We start from the raw sequence: 17,620 nt of genomic DNA, 5'->3' as shown, positions 1-17,620 counted from the left end.
AATGGTCTAAGGCATGTTTGGTGAGATAGTATTCTAAAATTCAGATTTTTGAGTAAGGAGATAAGAGAGAGAGCTTAGAAGCTTGAAATGAGAAAGAAGAACTTATGTTCAACATGTCCATTTTCGTATTCATGGTGCAGCCTCTACTAAACATGCCATAACATTCTGCTCATAACTCCAAATCAGGTAATTCTCGAAGTTTTAGAAAGCTTATGAAATTACCTTTGATTTGATATATTAATTCGTGTTCATAGGTTCTGTATTGATGGAGATAAGTGAGTTTGAAGGTTGGAGATTCTTGCTAAAATTGAGGAAAAATGGATTACGGACTTGATGAAGATGAAGGTGAAGTCTTGGCCAAATTGGTAGCTCAATGATAAAGTTATCAACCTTTAAACCTCTATTAATCCAAGTGAGTCCTAAGGTAGAAACTTGAGGAATTTTGCATGCAAGGGTTTATATTTGGGGTTAAAGGGTTTGTGAGAGATAATCCTTGAATCCATGAAATTATACATGTTTGATGTTTACCCATTGTATGATCAAATATAAGATGATCATTAGTATACAAGTTTAAGTTGATATTTGATGCTTTTGATTGAGGATAGATGTATTAGAACTGGTTTTATGTAGAAAAATAGCTACTTTTCAGTCTGAGTTGCAGGAAACCGGTTACCCCAGTTATGGAAATCGGTTTCTGGAAAGAAAATTGGGTTTCTGGGCATTCTGCGTGCAGGAAACCGGTTTCCCATATTATGGAAACCGATTTCCTGAGACTGTATTGGAAACAAATTCAAAATTTGAATATAGCGGAACTTGAGTTCCATAATTCGGAATTAGGTGCCGTCGGAAGCGTCAGAAAGTTATTGTAATGCTCTTTATTAATATGCTTAGAGATTTTGCTTTTAGTTTAGTTATGATAAATGACAATTGGATGTTTGATTGCATAAGGTTGAATATGCATAAATGGCTTGGAGAGATGTTCATAAAAATGTTATTTTTGTGTTAATTCCAAGTTATGTAGTTAAACCTTGGTTATATATGTTGTTAAATGATTATGAACATGTCGTACCTTATGGTTAATGTTATGCCATAGATGATTGTTGGCTTGATTTCTCTGTTCGTTCTGGTTGAACATTCGGAGATTCTTTTCTTATGTGGCTTGTTTGTGTGTGAGAGGTATTGGCAGGTGCTATGACACCCAGTATAGGCGAATCATGTGTTCTAGTGAGAGTACTGACAGGGCAAACCTAGCATGGTCACTAGTTTAGGCGAGTCCTGTGTACTTCATTGTATGCTTGAATCGGAGTAGGCCTAGGCTATTAGGGGGTAAACCACAAGAACACTTGATACCGTTGTGATGTGCCTGTGAGGGTCTACGGGGCGTATCCCACTTGATGTTAACACATTGGCGTTCTCGGTATATTTTACACACTTGAGATACCATTGCGATATGCTTGTGAGGACCTACGGGGCGTATCCCACTTGACGTAACATATCAGCGTGCTTGGTATGGTCGAGAAGTAATGCCATGTAGGCAACATTACTTTCGATTCACCTCTAGTGATGCCACATAGGCAAGATCACTAGGCTTTCACCCGGTGGGCTCGTATTGTCAAGATGGCGTGTTTGCATTTGACGTTAACACATTGGCGTATAGACAAGTGATGGGGTCGGACGCCACTTAGGAAATGTCGCGGCTGTAACTCATCTCGGATGGAGTCCATTTAGGAAAAGAATCTGTTTGGTTTTGCGATGTGTTGTGCAAGTCTCTTGATGCGATGTACGGGTGTAACTCACCGAGGGTGTGGATTGCGTAGCCTAATGAGCGGGCTATAACTTACTCCTGGATTCCTCTTACACGGGTACGGGTCTGCATACTTGATTGTTGTTTATGTATTTGTTTCTATCTCATTGGCTAGTTATGGGACTACTAATAGTGATATTTCCCTTGTTGTGTACTTGTACCTGACCGTGAGGTAAACTCGGATTCTCGGTGAATCCGTTTGATAGCATGTTCCTGTAGAACCGAGTGAACCCGTAAGATAAGAGGACTCACTGAGATTTAGTAATCTCATCCCAATCATCTTATCTTTTTCAAGTGCAGTTTAGTAGCGTTTGATTGGTAGCAGGTATGGATTGAAGACTTAAAAGTGGTGATGGCTCGAAGACCTCGTCAGATCTTATGTTCCGCTGTGCAGATCCATTGAAGACACGTGTTTTATAATTCTTAGTAAAATTTCATGTTGTATTTTATTATGGATCTTCTTGTATCTTTGGCTTTTGTATGTACTCAATGCCAATTTTAACGTTTCATGCATAATATACTAGTCATTTATGTATGGGGTGGTTCAAAATGTATTAAATATTTTTATTTAAAATTAAAATGATCTAAACTATAAAAAATTTCATAACTAAAATAAAAATTCCAAAATAAAATTAGAAAAAATAATACTAATTTTAAAATAATCAAAAACTTAAATTATTTACTCTTCTTCCTAGTATTAAAATTATTTTAAAATAAAATTATGTTATTTAAATTTCTTTAAAAAAATTAACTATCATAACGTTGTATTTCACATTTTATAAAATTATATTTACTACAATTTATTAAAATAAATTGTTCTAGAATTACTTTTAAAAGCAAATAATTTTTTTAATATTTTAATAATAATTTAATCATCACAGTAAAGAATAAAGATTATTAAGTACAAATTTACAACAACTACATAGTTTATTATTTGAATAATCAATAATTAAAAAAATAATTTTATTTTATAAAAAGAATAAATAATTATTTAAAATTAACAAAAGTCAATATATATCTCACGCGAAGATACTCCAACAATAACTTCACCATCAAATATATATCCTAAGTATAGAGGTCAAATAGCTCAAATGTTGATGCCATAGGGTACTATTTTGTTTGGTTTTCTTTGTGGTTTCTGCTGGATCCATCGCGGCTTGTACTTGAGTTGTTTTAGGTTTTAATATAATCATTATTTCCAAAAAAAAAAAAATTATTTAAGATTAAGTCTACAACCACTTATTTACATAAATAAATCATGAAAAATATAATTCTATAAAATTCAAGACACAATAGAAAATTAGCTTTTTAAAATTAAATTAATTTTAATGAGTTAAGATTTTTATCGAAATTTATATAACATATTTTTTTAAATATAATTTTTTCACTAGAAAGATGAGTAAATAATTTATGCTTTTGATTATTATATAATTAATATTATTTTTCTGAATTTTTATTTTAATTTTGAAAGTATTTAAAGTTTAGACAATTTTAAATTTTTAAATAAATTATTTGGATAAATTTGAATTATATTTTGTCCTTATAATGTTCTAACTAAATATTAATTATGATTATAACAAATATTTTAATAAGGATTTAATTATGAAATAAGAATATTTTATGTAAGAATTTTTTTATGGAATTTTTAAATACCAAGCATAGTAAATAATTCACTATAATGAATTTTATTTGGAATTTTTAAATCTTGAACGTTAATTTAATCTGACGTTTGATATGGATAGTTCTCGTTTTTCACGATATATATTAACGTGGAATTATGATTCAATGATATTTTTAATACTATTTAATAGATTGGTATAATCTATTTATTTTTATTGTTTCTTTTATTTCAACCATAATTAATCATTCTCATATTTTCATTTTCATTTTGTAATATTAACTTTTGATATACTATATGTTTTATATTATATTAAATCTATGATTTATTAGTATTTTTATAATATTAATAAAAATATAATCTGTAATTTAGATATTTAAAAATTGATTTAAATTAAACCACATTAAATTTGATCAGATCAAATATCTTTAACATATATCAAAAACCGAACTAAACTATAAATAAAGTTAAAATTGATATAAACCAAACCGCGAACACGCCTATGACATTTATAGTTTTCACATAGAATTTGTTTTTTATTTCAAGTTTTTATTTATTTTTTCATATTCACGTGGTGTTGTTCTTTTTGTTGTGGAAGTACGCGTTGTCCATTTAATTTAAATTGATACATTATATTTGAACTTTAATTAAAAAATATATACGGTCAGTTACATTAGTTTAAAATATTTAATTTTTATTAAGTAACACAGTTGAATACTTACTATATATTGATGGTATAAATTTTTTTTACAATAACAAAGCATATCAATTAAAATTTTAAATTTAATCTATTACAAATTGATAGTAAATTGATAAATTAGATTTAACCAATAATATCAGTATTAATATTAGAGTTAAGTATGTTTTTAGTCTCTATAAAATAATTAAATTTTATTTTTGGTTTTTATTAAAAAATGATATATTTTAGTCCTTACAAAATTATTATGCACATAATTTTAATCGCTACTGTTAAACTTATGTGTGTTTTTGAATGATTATTTTGTATGCATGTTTAGAACGTTATAAAAATATAAAAAAAAAAAAAAAAAAAAGAAACTCAAGATTTAATTTCTAAGTTGAGATTTTCATTATTTTCATCATTATTTTTTAAATTTTAAGAGTTCATATTTGTTATGAAATTCACCAAATCAATATAGAGATGAAGGATACATGAAGGAGAGAAAGAGAAGATAGAAAGCAATATTGTATTATCTTCTTTCAAGTGTTACTTACATTGCAAAGTGGACCTTATTTATAGGACATTAGGAAAGTGAAAAATCATAACCTTACTATACCACTTAATAGGGAATATGAAGATGAAAGATTAGAATACATATGGACATCCACAATAATATTTATTCATAACACTCCCCCTTGGATGTCCATTGAGGATATGCCTCGTTAAAACCTTACTAAAAAAACCCGTTGGAAAAATTCTAGTGAAGGAAAAAGAGTATAATATCCTTTGAATATGAATTGCCTCGTTGTGTGCGTGTGTGTGGTCTAGCGGTGAAACGCTTGAAACTTGAGAGTGTGCTCCTGTTAAGGTCTCAGGTTCGAAACCCGTTAGATACAAATTGCTTATTAAAAAAAAATTGCCTCGTTAAAAACCTTACCAGGAAAACCCAGTGGGACAAAAACATGATGAAGGGAAAAAGAATGCAAAACATATGTTTTCCCCCCCTCATGCATACATTTATATGTGAGACGATATTCTTTATAGTAACCTTACCAGGAAAACCCAGTGGGACAAAAACATGATGAAGGGAAAAAGAATGCAAAACATATGTTTTCCCCCCCTCATGCATACATTTATATGTGAGACGATATTCTTTATAGTCGTTGCTTAAAATCTCTTCTTCAAAGTGACTTCATGTAGTGTTAATAGTTATGCAGGATTTTACGAAGTTGTTGCCATGATTTGTTTTATAGATCTCCATGAAGGTTGTACCATCACATGTAAACAAATAACTTGTTTCTGATCTACCATTGTGAAGATCTGACAAGTAACCTGCATCTCTAAGATAGCGAAGTATATGTTTGACTATGTTTCAATATCTTCGTGTAGGTGAATAACTGTATCTTGCTAATATATTAACTGCAAATGATATATCAAGACGTGTATAATTAATAAGGTGCATTAGTGCTCCAATTGCACTGAGATATGGTACTTCAAGACCAAGTAATTTTTCATCCTTTTCTCGAGGCCTAAAAATATCTTTCTCCACATATAATGATCTATAACCATATTAGAGTAGACTATATGTGACATTTGTCCATATAGAATCATTTCAACACTTTTCTATATAGCCTTATTGATGTACAAATATTCTTTTGTCTACATGCTCAATTTACAAATCTAGACATATTTTATCTTTTCTAGGTCCTTCATCTCAAACTCTTTATTTAAACAATTTATAGCTTTTGGCAGCTCTTCAGGAGTTCCAATAATATGTATGTCATGCACATAGATAACTATTATTGCAAATTCTTTTCGACATCATTTTATGAAAATACAAGTACAGATTGAGTTATTTGTATATTAATCATTTGATAGATATTCACTGAGGCGATTATACCATATGCATCCAGATTCTTTCAGCCCATAGAGAGACTTGTTCAATTTGATGTAGTAGTTTTATCGAGATCCACAATTACGGGCCTCTGGTATATTGAACCCTTCAGGGAGTTTCATGTAAATGTCATTATTAAGTGAACCATATAAATAAGATGTCATTACATCCACCATGTTCAAATTAAGCCCTTCATGTGTTACAAGGCTAATTAATTATCAAAAAATTGATTGAATCCACTACAGGTGAATATGTTTTATCAAAATCAATCTTAGGTCTTTGTGAAAATCATTGAGCAATAAATCAAACTTTATATCATTCTTATTTTTCTTTTTCGCAAAATCTCATTTATATCCAATTAGTTTCACACCTTGAGGTGGTCGGACTACAGGTCCAAAAGTGAGTCACTTGTAAAGTGAGTTTAATTCTTCTTCAATTGAATATATTTATTTTGGCCAATTCTCACTTAGTCTACAATTTTTAATAGACTTTGACTCATGATCCTCGTTATTGTGGATCACTTTAAGCGCTATATTGTATACAAAGACATTGTCAATATTGACTTTATTTGGTTATCTCAATTTCGGTTCCATTCCATTTCATCCATGACATAATTTATTGAGATCTCTTTATTTCATATTTCAAGTACTTGATTTGTTCTTCTGGAACTGAAAATTAAATTAGGTCAAAGTGCTCTTAGCATTTTCATATCCTCACTTGGGTCATCTTTAGTTTCTTTTCTTAGTAGAGGACTTTTAACATTGGAGCCGACTTTCATACCACGCTTCAGGCGCAGCAACAACTCATTTGCAATATTATATTATCCAATAGGAGAACCCACTTTGAGTGGAGTATTACCAGCTGATAATTTATTTCATAAACTTTGTAAATGAATAATATTTTGAACTTTTGGTTCATATTGGTTTGTACGAGGATCAAGACAACAATTTATTTTAACTTGTTCATTTGAACTTCTTGTTCATGATTTCAGTTGTTCATTTCCCTCCTCCTAATATTGGAAAAATTAATTTATCAAGTGATATTCAGCCTACTGGACTGCAATCAAGTATTTGATTATTTTCTCAAATTATATCCTCAAAATTGAGAGTTATATTAATTATATTTTTCCAATATTCTATCATGACTCATCTTAATGTATTATATTGGAGCAATTGGAATATACACAACACATCCAAATGTTATTTAGATGAGAAGTATTAGAATAAATTAGGGAGGACTAAGATATAGTATCTTGTTGGCTTAATGCGAATAAATATCTTAATATCATACTTAGGGTCCATTTTCTTTTTATGAACATATATTACATGATATTCAATATCAATTTTAATAATATATGTGATACTTATACAGGAATTTCTAAAAAACTCATAAAACAAGATCTTAGTTTAATTAGTTGAGAAAATAATTTCACAAACTTCTGGTTGTGAGTAGAGACATATGCATGATAGTTTAGTCGATGCAACAATTAATGTCATAAAAACGAAATTTCTCAAATTTTTATTTTCCTTTAGAAACACACAAATATTGACTGGATTGAAGAAACTTTTGGTTCTTCAATACAAATTATTCGCATCATATTATATCCGAGATGACCCAATCGGTTTTACCAACGACACATTTAAGTCTAATTTGTAAACTACTGGTTTACAATGACATGTGCTTCAATTGTACTAATATAAGTGTAGTACAAGCCCGGGGAAAAAGACGGTAGCTTTTTTATTACACATTTTCTGTCTAAATTGTGTTGTGTAATACAAAGATATTCGATACCTCCAATATAAGTCAAAACCAATATAATAGTATTTCATTATTAAACACTTTAATCAAATACGTTCATATGAACATATGATCATATAATTATCAAACAATTACCCCTTATAAAATTAAACATATTTAATCATACAATATTATGTCACTAAAATTATATCGTCATATAATTAAACTGATTTACTATCCTTCAAGGATGGATAAGTTCTTCAAGAACTATAAAAATAATTTATTTTCTATCCTTCAGGGATGCTTGATAAGTTCTTCAGGAACTATAAAAATAATTTGTTATAAACAATAATCTAAAAAATATATATAACCATCCTTCTAGGATGCGTTAAAATTATTTGTGTCATTTTTCTGGAATGACAATCTTTTAATGAACATATTACAAATTATGAATTTTTAGATCGATACAACAACAAAAATTTATGAAATCCTTCTGGGATTCAATAATATTATAGATGCGACCTTTTAAAGGTGATTGAACGTTGAATTCTTCTGGAATTCATCAATTATTGATAAACACAATACTCGATTAAACTCAATCTTTGAACAATAATTTGGAGTTAGTTTAATAATAATCATTAGTTCTACAAATATCACATCACAAACTATTTCCATAAACAACGGTCAAAAAAAATTATTCTTTGTGCAATCCTTCAGGGATGCTTGAATATTATATTAACACTTTTATGTGTTAAAATTCAATTCCGGACAAACATATAAAAATGCTTTAATGTTAAATTCTTCCGGAATTTAACAAGAATGATCAAAGAAATCTAATATTATTGTATAAGGTAAATAAATTTCTCTACAAAATATATAAAAAAACAAACATATTTATATGAAGAAAAAAAATAGTAACAAAATCATGAATTATATTATATTGGTTCAAATATATTAAGATTAGGAAAATAACGTAGAACTTGGCTATATCATTACTCGCGTTGTAGAGTATCGTGCTGATAACGTGTTATGAAATTCACCAAATCAATATAGAGATGAAGGATACATGAAGAAGTGAAAGAGAAGATAGAAAGCAATATTGTATTATCTTCTTTCAAGAGTTATTTACATTGCAAAGTGGACCTTATTTATAGGACATTAGGAAGGTGAAAAATCATAATCTTACTATACCACTTAATAGGGAATATGAAGATGAAAGATTAGAATACATATGGACAATAATATTTAATTCTTCTCATTTTAAAAAATTCTAAAATTTGATAAAGAAATAGTTTACCACATGTATGAAAAAAAATTATTCAAATATTTAAAAGTTAAAAGATGATTAAATAATTTTCAAATTTTTAAAAAATAGTAGGGACTAAAACTGCACGCATAAATATTTTCTAGAGACCAAAATATATTACTTTTTTTAAAAAGGATTAAAAATAAAATTTGAGATATTTATAAAGATAAAAAATATATTTAACTATTAATATTAAAGTAAGAATTTAAAGTAAAAAGTTTTAAATTGCGTATTTTAATTGTGTATTTTACTTCAAAACCTGGGATTCGAACCCAGGACATTAATGATACATTGCTGCAAGCTTACCACCAAACCATGCTTGTTTTGATGTTTATAATTGCAAATCAGTTCTATATATTAATACTCTATTATTTTTCAATAATATATAATTTAAAAAAGCTGTACATATATAAATGTATTTTAATTAATGTTTTTTTATAAAATATTTAATTAACGTTTTTAATTATCGTTTTTAATTAACTTTTTTTTATAATTACGTTTTTTTAATTAACTTTTTTCAATAATTACGTTTTTTTAATTAACTTTTTTTAATATATAAATGTTAATTAAAACGTCTTTTTAAATAATTTTATATAATTATATAAATAAAACGTTAAAAATTTATAAAATGTTATAATATGTTAAAAATTTATAAAATGTTATAAAATTTATAAAATGTTAAAAATTTAATTTTTTTTAATTAAATCTATATATATATATTTATTAACATTTTTATTAAAAATATTTAAATTTTTTTTAGCAGAAATATTTATAAATTTTTTAAAAATATTTAGCAGAAATATTTAAAAAATTTATTAACGTTTTTAATAAAATATTTTAAATATTTATAACAAATTTATTAACGTTTTTAATAAAATATTTTAAATCTATATATTTATTAACGTTTTTAAATATTTTAAATCTATATATTTTAAATATTTTAAATATTTTAAATCTATATATTTATTAATGTTTAAAAGTATTTTAATTAACGTTTTTTTATAAAATATTTAATTAACGTTTTTAATTAACTTATAATTATGTTTAAATGTATTTAATATGTACAGCTATTTTATATAAACATTATATATTATTAATTTTAAATAATGATTTTAATATTTTAATAAACATTTTTTTAATAATAAACATTTTTAACATTTTAATAAACATTTTTAATATAACATTTTACTAAACATTTTTAACATTTTTATTGCCCAGGTTTTTTGAAAACGTTTTATACATATATAGGTATATATAGGTAGTTTATTAACGTTTTTGTTTTATTAACATATATAGGTAGTTTACTGAATTAGTATACTTGGCAATTAACTGAAACAAGCATGGGAATAAAATTAGTATACTGAATTAGTATAGAAGAAGTACTTGGCAATTAAAATAAATAAGACAAACATGGTTTGGTGGTAAGCTTGCAGGAATATAATCTTAGTGACCTGGTTTCAAATCCCAGGTTTTGCAACTTATTATCTTGCAATTTTTCATTAAATTATTAAATTAATTAATAAATTAAAATCATATTAAAATATAATAAAATTGTCAAATTAAAATTAATAATAACAAAAAATTCAAGAAATCATGTACAATATGTTCAAATAAATAATATTTAACTCTTCAAATGGGCTAATAAAATTCAGTCATACATTTAGAGATCTAATTTTTTTATCATTAAATCAAAAAAATATATTTAAATAAATATTCATATAAAATTATACATCCAAAATGTCTTTCTTTTATATTAAATTAAATCAAATTCTAAAAATTTCATTAAATATTTATATAAAACTATATTAAACTATTTTTTAAATAAAATGTATAATAAATTCTTATAAGTTTTGTCCCGTGCATTGCACGGGTAGACGACTAGTCATAAATTATAATCTTACAACTTCTTCCCCAAAAATTTTCCGCCAAATTTTCCATAAATAATAATATTAACAAATCATCATATAATAATAATAATTGTAATTCATAAATAAATAATTAAAACTTTAAAATTCCAAGTGATAAAACCACACAACCTTATCATAGAAAATCACACAACCACATTCTTTCAAAAATAAATTCTAATAACTATTTATTATTAATTATTAAATTCCAAATAATAAAACCACACAACCACGTTCTTTCAAAAAAAATTGTAATAACTATTTATTATTAATTATTACCTCTCACGTTCTCTTTTTTTCAAACCAAATCATAAAACAATAAACCATTTTTTTAGCTAATTGAAAATCGTTATTAACTCATTTATCTCCCAAACTTCTCTCCACTCTCTCTATTAATCTCCTAAAATATTTATTACTTTCCTATATTTTAGTTAATTGAAAACGGATAAAATAGACTAATAAATATTAATAATTAAATAATAATAATTATTAAATAAATGAAACTCTATAAAAACTACTTCTTCCAACAAGGTATTAATTCAAACCCACGATCAAATCATAAATTCACGTTTTTTTCCAAATCATGAACCCATGTTACAAATCATATGTTCATTCTCTTTTATTCGTAACTCTTCCACCAAAATGATATAAATTCATCTCTTCAATATTCAAGATTATTTTTCATTGCATAATATCAAGGTTTATTCAAGCGCACTTCCTGTAGTTACTTTCATTGATAACATTCACGCCAGTAAGATTGATTGGAATTTGAAGATTCGAATCATAGGTATGTGGACTCAACCTGGATTCAAAAATCCATCATAGACAAATAGTTTGGAGATGATTTTACTTGATGAAAAGGTATACTTATTTTTTTTTTATTTCATAATAATGTTTACAATCTATATTGATTTGTTGCATTTTTATCTTTCTTTTGCATTGTAGTATGGAAAGATTCATGCCACTGTGAAGAAATGACTTATCACACAGTTTCAAGAATCCTTAAAAGAAGGTTATTTATTTAATTGAAAAATTCTTAGTTGCCAGAAATGAAATGAAATTCAAACCAATAACACACAAGTACAAGTTGAACTTCATGGGAGCTACAAAGTGCAGTGAAATAGTTGCGAACGAAATTCCAACAAATCATTTTGATTTTGTTGCTTTTTCAGATATCCTCTCAGCTACAAATGATGATAAATTACTTGGTAGACATCTTCTGTTCTTTTATTTTATATTTACTTTCACATTTATTTATAAATTTACAAATCAAATTATATAATTCATTTGACTCAACTTATTTGTATTTTTTTCCTTAAATTTAACAGACGTGATTGGACATATTGTCGAAAAGAACACTATCAAAGAAACTCAAAAGAATGGAAAAACTACAAACTCATTGAAATTGTTCTTGAAGATTTAGATTAAGATTTAAAAATGATTTATCACTATATTTAATTACATAATTTAATTTATTTATGGTATATATTTTTCTCTCCTTACTAATCACATATTATCACATAAGCAAAAGAATAAATTGCACTTTATGGGGAACATGTGTTGAGCAAATGCAACAATATCTTGAAAATCACAATGAATCTGGTCCTATTGTATTTATTATGAATTCTGCCAAGTTAAAAAAATTGAATGGTAATTTAGGTTTTTTTTTTGTGTCAATGTTATTCATTATACTTATTTTTTAATTTTTATTTTATCCTACTATGTTTAATGTTTCTTAACAGGAATAATGGGAATTTCAAATGTCTTTTTGGATAATAAGATGTTCTTCAATGCTGACATCAAGGTAGTCAATGAATATAAGCTAAAGTATATATATCATACATATTTTATCAATCTATTGTTATTTTAATCAATTCCTAAATTAATTTGATTGAATTTTTTTACTATAGTATATATATCATACGGATGACTGTCAACATACAAATACCACATTAAATGTTGTTTATAAAGAAGTGTTTCAAAATTTACAACAACTATGTTGATCTATTATAATTTTTTATTTCATCAAACTTTCACTATCAGTATTAAATTTATATCAGTTTCCCTAAACTGAAATATGTGTGACATATTATTTTTATTCTATTTTTATTTTTATATTTATGTTGCTCTCTTTTGTTTTTATTAAATTTTACGAAATTTATCTATTAAATTTATATTTTTCTTTTAAACTGATTTTATATTTGTTATTAATTCAACCTAACATCCTCGTGCATTGCACGGATAGAGATCTAGTTATATATTAATATGAATACCCTGAACTTGTTAGCTAAATCATCTCATTTAAATTTCAAATTTCAATTTATGTTGTTTTTAAAATGAAAATATCAATTTAAATTAAGGAATATAATTTATTTTTTAAAAAAAGAACATGACCATTGACGTTAATTAATTATAATAGAATTAAAAAAGTACTTGTTGACCACTTAAAAAAAGCAGCACGAGCATAACCTAGACTAGATACAATGATTTGTCAATCAAATATGTCCGATTTTAAGCGCTTGATTTGATCCACATCGTCCATTACTATGGCGGTGATAAGAAACCTCAACTAACGTTCCATAATTCTAATATTCAACTACTCCCTTTCGATCATTTTTATTTTATTTTTTTTATAATCAAGATTTCATTAATAGAACCAAAAGTTCTAAACCATCACGATTACAAAAGACGGAGTATAAAACAAAAACTCCGAAGAAAATTACTCACCAAATACTTCCTATGAAAAATACAACAAAGGATTATTGAGAAACTCATAGAAATTGTAGTTGGTTCGGGTAATTTTCCCAATGAAGGACCATCTCCAAATAAGCTCTTTGATGTTCCAAATAATGTCGGAAACGCTCCACGGACCATTCCGAAAAATTATACCGTTCCTCACCTTCCACAAAGACCAACATATTGCAGCCCAAAAAATTCCTTCCCTACCCGGTTTCACTTGCCTATTTTTACAAAAGGAATGCCAATCATAAAAACTACTCCAAACATCCACAAAAAGAAACTCGGTAAATCCAATCCACGAAGCCAAATCTTTCCAAACCAAGCGAGAAAAACGGCAACAAAAAATTATGTGGGACAAAGACTCCTTCTCCGTCTCACAAAAAACACAAACATTAGGAGAAGAGATAGGAATTCCTCTATACAAGAGTAAGTCCCTAGTTGGTAACCTATCAAGGAAACACCTCCATCCAAAGAACTTGGTTTTATTAGGAATCACCAATTTCCAAATGAGGGAGAAAACTCTTACAAGATGAAGATCCGGTCCTCGCGGAAGATGATAGAAATTAAACAAATCATAACAACTACGTACCGTGAAGGAGTAATCTGGATCCGCCAACCAAATGACGCCGTCCCTTCCTTCCGGAACCGGCTGCACATGCTGCAACATTTCCGAAATGTTCAGAACCATGTTGTCCGCCCCAGCACTCCCAGCAGCGTCCAGACCAAATCTGTCCCACGCCCAACCATTCGTTCTCCACCCTCCCATCCCCGCCACCGACACGTATTTCAAGTTCGAACAAGCATACTCCACCGGAAACAACTCCCTCAAGCTCCTTGACTCTAGCCACTTTGAATGCCAAAAGGATATATTTTAACCGTCACCTAAAACAAACTTGCAATTGTCCATGAAGAGATCCTCCACATAAGATTTGCCCAACGAAAGGATGTCCGCCCACCATAAAGAATTCGAATCTCTTCCGTTAATAGAGCTCTCACACGAAGCCGCTTTAATATTGATATCACCATATCTAGCTTTCAAGACCTTATACCAAAGAGCTTCCAAACCCGAAAAAATCCGCCACCGCCATTTATTAAGGAGCGCTATATTGAAGTCTTTTATCCTTCTAATGCCTAAGCCACCTTTCTCAACCGGTAAACAAATAGTCTTCCAATTAACCCAATGAACTTTCCTCTTTTCCCCCACACCTCCCCAAAGAAAGTTGCTTTCCATCTTCGTTATTCCAATTTGCACTTTCTTAGGAATTTTGTAAGAAGACATCCAAAAAATGGATAAGCTACAAAGGACCGATTTAAGGAGCGTTAATCTACCACCAAAGGAAAGAGACCTATTTTTCCAATCCGAAAGCCTCTTTTTAATTTTCTCCAAGATAAAGTTCCAAGAGGAAATCCTTCTAGGATTGATACCTATTGGAATACCAAGGAAAGTGAAAGAGCTATCCTCCCTACCACAAGATAAAAAGATTGAAGCGCATTCCATAAACGAGTCTCCGAGATTCACCCCTATAAGTTTGCTTTTGTGATAATTGATTCCAAGACCCGACACTAGTTCGAATCCTCTAAGAATAGCCTTTATAACCCAAAGTTGCTTCCAATTTCCCTCACCAACCAAAAGAGTGTCGTCCGCAAATTGAAGTAACTCCACACTACACTTTCTTCTAACATTGAAACCGACATAATCTCCTAGCTCCACCGCCTTCCTAACCATCCCCTTCAAACCTTCCGCAACTATCACAAATAGAAAAGGAGATAGGGGATTCCCTTGTCTCAATCCCTTCTTAACTACAAATTCGGCGGTTGGACTACCATTGACAAGAACCGACATTTTACTCTCAAAAATCAAAGCCTCCATTCCACTTTAGCCATTTGGCACCAAACCCCATTTTCCTTAACAAAAATCTTAGAAAATCCCAACTAACATTATCGTAGGCTTTCTCAAAGTCTACTTTAAAGAGAAGACACCCTTTAGCATCCTTCCTAGCCAAATCAATAACTTCATTAGCAACTAAAACCCCATCCAATAATTGTCTTCCCGGCAAAAAAGCACTTTGGCACTCGGACACAACCGTACTAAGCACTTTCTTCAATCTTGACGCCAAAATTTTTGAGATGACTTTGTAAATGCAACCAACAAGACAAATAGGTCTATACTCGTTAAGACCCAAAGGATTGGACTTTTTCGGAATAAGAGTAAGAAAAGAGGAAGTGATCGCCTTTGAAAGCAAAGCCTCCCGATGAAAACAAGATAGACAATTAATGAAATCCGCCTTCATAAAATGCCAACATTTCTTTATGAACATAAGAGAGTACCCATCTGGACCCGGGCTTCTAGCTCCATCACAACTCCAAATTGCCTCCTTTATCTCTTCTTCCGAAAAAGTACATTCAAGACTGTTATACCCCAAAATTTGCCCACATATTTTTCAAGAAAACTCCAATCTGAAAATTAAGGGTCTCATATAATCATGGATTTTTATTTCAACAAGTATCCTGACATATGAAATACTTAGTTTTTAGAATTTTTCTTATACAGTAATTTGGCTTGCAGCTGAATTTATTCTTACGCAAACACCAAATACTGTTTATTACTTCACACATGCTATTTATTTATTTACAGATAAATGGTACTGACACAATTGGTACAGAGTTAAATCTTTTTGCAGGCGCAGAATCAGGAAACTCAGACTGTACTGGTAACAAGTAGATTATTATTATCTTTTGTTTCCCACTAATTGTTGTACTATATTCCATTATTTGCAAAAATCTTTTCAAATCTCTTTTTCAAAAATCAAATCTCTCTTTTTTCAACACTATCATACTCTTTCTTTCAAATCTTACTTCCACTCAAATTTTCCTTTTGTACGGAATCACATCATTCCCCAACGTCTCTTTCCTTCTTTCCATTCTATAAATACCTCTCATTTTCTTTCATAAAATCTCACATCAAATTCCAACTCATCTTTCAAATTCCTACCTCATATCTATTTTCTCTTCTTCCCTAACAAGAATGGCAAAGTGGATAGAGACACTGTTTCTTACAGTCATCACCATTGCTACGGTGATCATGACTTTCTTCTGCCTACATAGTCCTGAAGAGTGTGGACCTGCAATGGTTGCACTCCCAATCATCTACATGTTATTGTTCATAGCATGGGTTATCAATCGTCATTCTTAAAATTTGCCGTATTTCTTATTTCTTAAATGTACCGTTTATTCGTCGTACTGTTCAATATAGTATGTGATATTTGTACTGTCAGTATTAAATGTTGTACTATTTGTCATAGTATTGCTTAATTACTCAGATAATATTTTATGTGTTTTCTGCCAGTCAAATATTCCTATTTCTGTGCATTAAATGATTTTCAGGGTTATTATCGGTAATTTTGCCCGTATACCGTAAATATTAGTTATTTATTATGTCTGTGTTTTTCTAACAAGTCATGTAAATAAACTTTCATTTTTCACATAAAAACATAAAACAAAAACAACAAAAAAAGAAAATTAACTTTGACTGTTGATTTTTCACTCTAACTGCTGTTTCAATACCTGAACAGTCAGTTGACAGCCAAACTGCTGGCAGTACAATTCTCAGTGTTTTGTACCATCAATCAAATCAATCTTTCACAATTCAAAATTCCAAGATTTTTGTTCTATAAGTCTTCTGAATATCACGCGATTAGCAGAGACTCAACACTGCACAAAAATCAGGTACGCTTAACTGTCTCCTACACAAACAGTCCCTAATCAGGGTTTTTCTTGTTTTTACAGGAGCAACAAGTTTTTGAGAGCTCAAATGGATTTCATACACATCCATATATCTCAAAGTACCATCATACAAATTTTCAAACTTCAATTCACTCAGACGCACCGTCAGCAGCTCAAACAGTCAACAGACGACCCGTTTGACCAAAAAAGTCAACA

At 28.9% G+C, this 17,620-nt stretch overlaps 1 protein-coding gene across 1 annotated transcript; it reads right to left on the bottom strand.

The window, feature by feature from the left end:
- Nucleotides 1–13,679: 13,679 nt before the first annotated feature.
- LOC131626698 (uncharacterized) lies at nucleotides 13,680–14,447 on the bottom strand. Its single transcript, XM_058897535.1, has one exon. The coding sequence runs from the start codon at nucleotides 14,445–14,447 to the stop codon at nucleotides 13,680–13,682; it is 768 nt and encodes a 255-aa protein (XP_058753518.1).
- Nucleotides 14,448–17,620: the final 3,173 nt, after the last annotated feature.

This window comes from Vicia villosa, unplaced genomic scaffold (genome assembly GCF_029867415.1).
Source record: "Vicia villosa cultivar HV-30 ecotype Madison, WI unplaced genomic scaffold, Vvil1.0 ctg.000318F_1_1_3, whole genome shotgun sequence".
Taxonomy (NCBI): Eukaryota; Viridiplantae; Streptophyta; class Magnoliopsida; order Fabales; family Fabaceae; genus Vicia; species Vicia villosa.
Note: the sequence above shows the minus strand (reverse complement) of the source record. Positions and strands in the feature narration are given on the sequence as shown.

Bases quoted from the DNA above. Each gene is read 5' to 3' on its own strand.
- LOC131626698 (XM_058897535.1), bottom strand. From the start codon at position 14,447: ATGGGAGGGTGGAGAACGAATGGTTGGGCGTGGGACAGATTTGGTCTG.